The following is a 3,109-nucleotide window of genomic DNA, read 5'->3' as shown; positions in this document are numbered from 1 at the left end:
TCACCTAGAAGACCTGTCCATCTTTAAATTTCCCAAACACCAAGGTTATGCCCTTGGGGTCTTGGGACCATCCTTTGCCCTGTGGCTTACCTCTCCAAAATTCTAGACAGTACCATCCAAGCCGACCTGTCTACGTGTTTTTGGAGCAGCCTCTCTGCTTACCTCTGAGTCTAACAAGTTAACTCCGGATTCCCAACCACTCCTGATTTGCAGAGAATCTTGACCCTTTGCATCACCTAAGATCCTATCCCTCTAAACTTCTGTTATTGAAAATTCATCTTTCCTTTTCTGCACTACCCGGGGACGGGTCCACATGGTGTTGTTCTTGGTTCCCATCATAACTTAAAAGGGAAACTTACACAATGTCCGGAGCCCTTGACGTCCTACAGATAAAGGAGGAGGATGTCCTCAAATTCCTTGCTGCAGGAACCCACTTAGGTGGCACCAACCTTGACTTTCAGATGGAGCAGTACATCTACAGAAGGAAAAGTGATGGTATCTGCATCATAAATCTGAAGAAGACCCGGGAGAAGCGGTTGCTCGCAGCTCGCGCTATTGCTGCCATTGAGAACCCCGATGACGATGACGTCAGCGTCATCTCTCCCAGGAACACTGGCCAGCGAGCTGTGCTGACGTTTGCTGCTGCCACAGGAGCCACTCCAATTGCTGGCCGCTTCACACCTGGGACCTTCACTAACCAGATCCAAGCGGCCTTCAGGGAGCCACGGCTTCTAGTGACTGATCCCAGGGCTGACCACCTCCGCTCACAGTGGCCTCTTAGGTCAGTCAACCTGCCCACCATTGCTCCGGGTAACACAGACTCTCCCCTGCGCTGTGTGGACATTGCCATCCCGTGCAGCAACAAGGGAGCTCACTCAGTGGGTCTGATGTGGTGGATGCTGGCCCGGGAGGTACTCCGCATGCGAGGTACTATTTCCCATGAGCACCCATGGGAGGTTATGCCTGATCTTTACTTCTACAAAGACCCGGAGGAGATTGAGAAGGAGGAACAGGCTGCTGCTGAGAAGGCTGTGACCAGGGAGGGACTCCAGGGTGAAGTGACCGCACCAGCTCCTGAGTTCACTGCTGCTCAGCCTGAGGTGGCCGACGGGTCTGAGGGTGAGCAGGTGCCCTCTGTGCCCATCCAGCAGTTCCCCACGGGAGACTGAAGTGCGCAGCCAGCCACTGAGGACTGGTCAGCAGCTCCCACAGCGCAGGTCACTGGGTGGGTTGGAGCCTCCACTGAGTGCTCATGAGTTGCTCTGTGGACACCCGAGGAAGGAGAAAAAAGGTGGAAAGAAAATAAAGTTCTCAAAAGAAAAAACAAAACTCACCACTCAACATTTCTTACTGTCCTCCCTCAATCCCTCATTTGTTCTTTTATAAAAGATCTATTATATAAGTACATTGTAGCTGTCTTCAGACACACCAGAAGAGGGCATCAGATCCCATTACAGATGGTTGTGAGCCACCATGTGGTTGCTGGGATTTGAACTCAGGACCTCTGGAAGAGCATCAGTGCTCTAACCACTGAGCCATCTTCAGCCCCCTCACTTATCCTTTGACCCAACACTCCCCAGAAGCTCTTCACTCCAGCCTGAGACTCTCCCTTCTGTCAGTTGCACATACAGGAGGGTCCAGCCCAGGGAGTGGTACTATTCAGAGGTGTGGCCTTGTTGGAGTGGGTGTGTCACTGTGGGTGTGGGTTTAAGACCCTCAACCTAGATACCTGAAAGTGAGTCTTCCACTAGCAGCCTTCAGATGAAGATGTAGAACTCTCACCTCCTTCTGCACCATGCCTGCCTGGATGCTGCCATGTTCCTGCCTTGATGATAATGGACTGAACCTCTGAACTTGTAAGCCAGCTCCAATTAAATGTTCTTATAAGAGTTGCCTCTGAGGTGGGAGAAGGGGGTTGATAGAGGGAGCATCTTCATGGAGGCAGTGGGAGGGGGAGGGAGAATGGGATTCTGGGAAAAGGATAACATTTGAAATGTAAATGCAGAAATTATCCAACAAAAAAATTGGAAGAAGAGTTGCCTTGGTCATGGTGTCTGTTCACAGCAGTAAAACCGTAAGACAGGCCCTCTATCTACTTTTGTCTATATTTTTATACAGAGGGCCACTCCATCCTGTCAGACAGCCACTGCATCACAGACTACACAGTGGTCTCAGACGACATCATTGTCAGAGCGGCCTCCATATTCCCACAACCAGTCAACAGGCAGAATTAATAACCTCACTACTACCCTTTTTATAGTATGGATTTTAGTATAGATTATAGCTAGATACTAACATATCTAAAACTTTTATCTCTTTTATAAACTAAAAAAAAAAAAAAGTCTTGGTCTGGAGAAATGGCTCAGAGATTAAGAGCAATGACTGCTCTTCCAGGGGTCCTGAGTTTAATTCCCAGTAACCACATGGTGACTTCACAACCATCTGTAATGGGATCTGATGTTCTCTTCTGGTGTGTCTGAAGACAGGGACAGTATACTCAGACATAAAATAAATCTTTAAATACAGTCTTACAAGCCTTAGATCCACCTGTCACAGGTCAAATATGTCAACCAACAGCCTAGGCTCCCTCAGCGGTCTATTTGTGAGGGTGGGATCTCTCATTCTTTCTTAGTCCTGGGACTACCCTCTACCAAATACTAAGACCATGGGCTTCAAAGTTTAAAATGTTCACCCAAGATAAAAAAGAATTTCCGGCTCTTGCTCTTGTGCTCTTGCAGCCTTACTCTCCTACCCCTACCTCTCCTCTTCCCTTCCCTTCCCCCTTCTCCCTCCATGTGCTCATGGCCGTCCTCTACTCTCTCTCCTCTCTCTCTACCTCTCTCTCTCTCTTTCTCTCTCTCTCTCTCTGTCTCTACCACCCTCTTAACTCTCCCATGACCTGAATAAACTCTATTCTGTACTATTAAAAAAAAAAAAAAAAAAAAAGAATTTCCCCAAACAGTGGTGCACCTGCCTTTAATCCCAGCACTTAGAAGGCAGAGGCAGTTCGATCTCTGAATTGGAAGGTAGCTTTGTCAACAGAACTAGTTCCAGGAGAGACAGGGCACACAAAGAAACCCCATCTCTGGAAAAAGAAAAACTCCTGAAC

The 3,109-nt window shown here is 48.3% G+C and overlaps 1 protein-coding gene across 1 annotated transcript; it reads left to right on the top strand.

Annotated features, from left to right (window-relative positions):
• Positions 1-362: 362 nt before the first annotated feature.
• Positions 363-1,169, top strand: LOC308434692 (small ribosomal subunit protein uS2-like; the record flags this gene model as incomplete). The annotated part of the gene is made up of 1 exon (XM_080935072.1): positions 363-1,169. One exon carries the CDS (start codon positions 363-365, stop codon positions 1,167-1,169), a length of 807 nt encoding a protein of 268 aa, XP_080791198.1.
• Positions 1,170-3,109: the final 1,940 nt, after the last annotated feature.

Source organism: Micromys minutus (assembly GCF_963924665.1).
Source record: "Micromys minutus genome assembly, chromosome: 22".
Lineage (NCBI taxonomy): Eukaryota > Metazoa > Chordata > Mammalia > Rodentia > Muridae > Micromys > Micromys minutus.
This window is presented reverse-complemented; position numbering and strand designations above follow the sequence as displayed.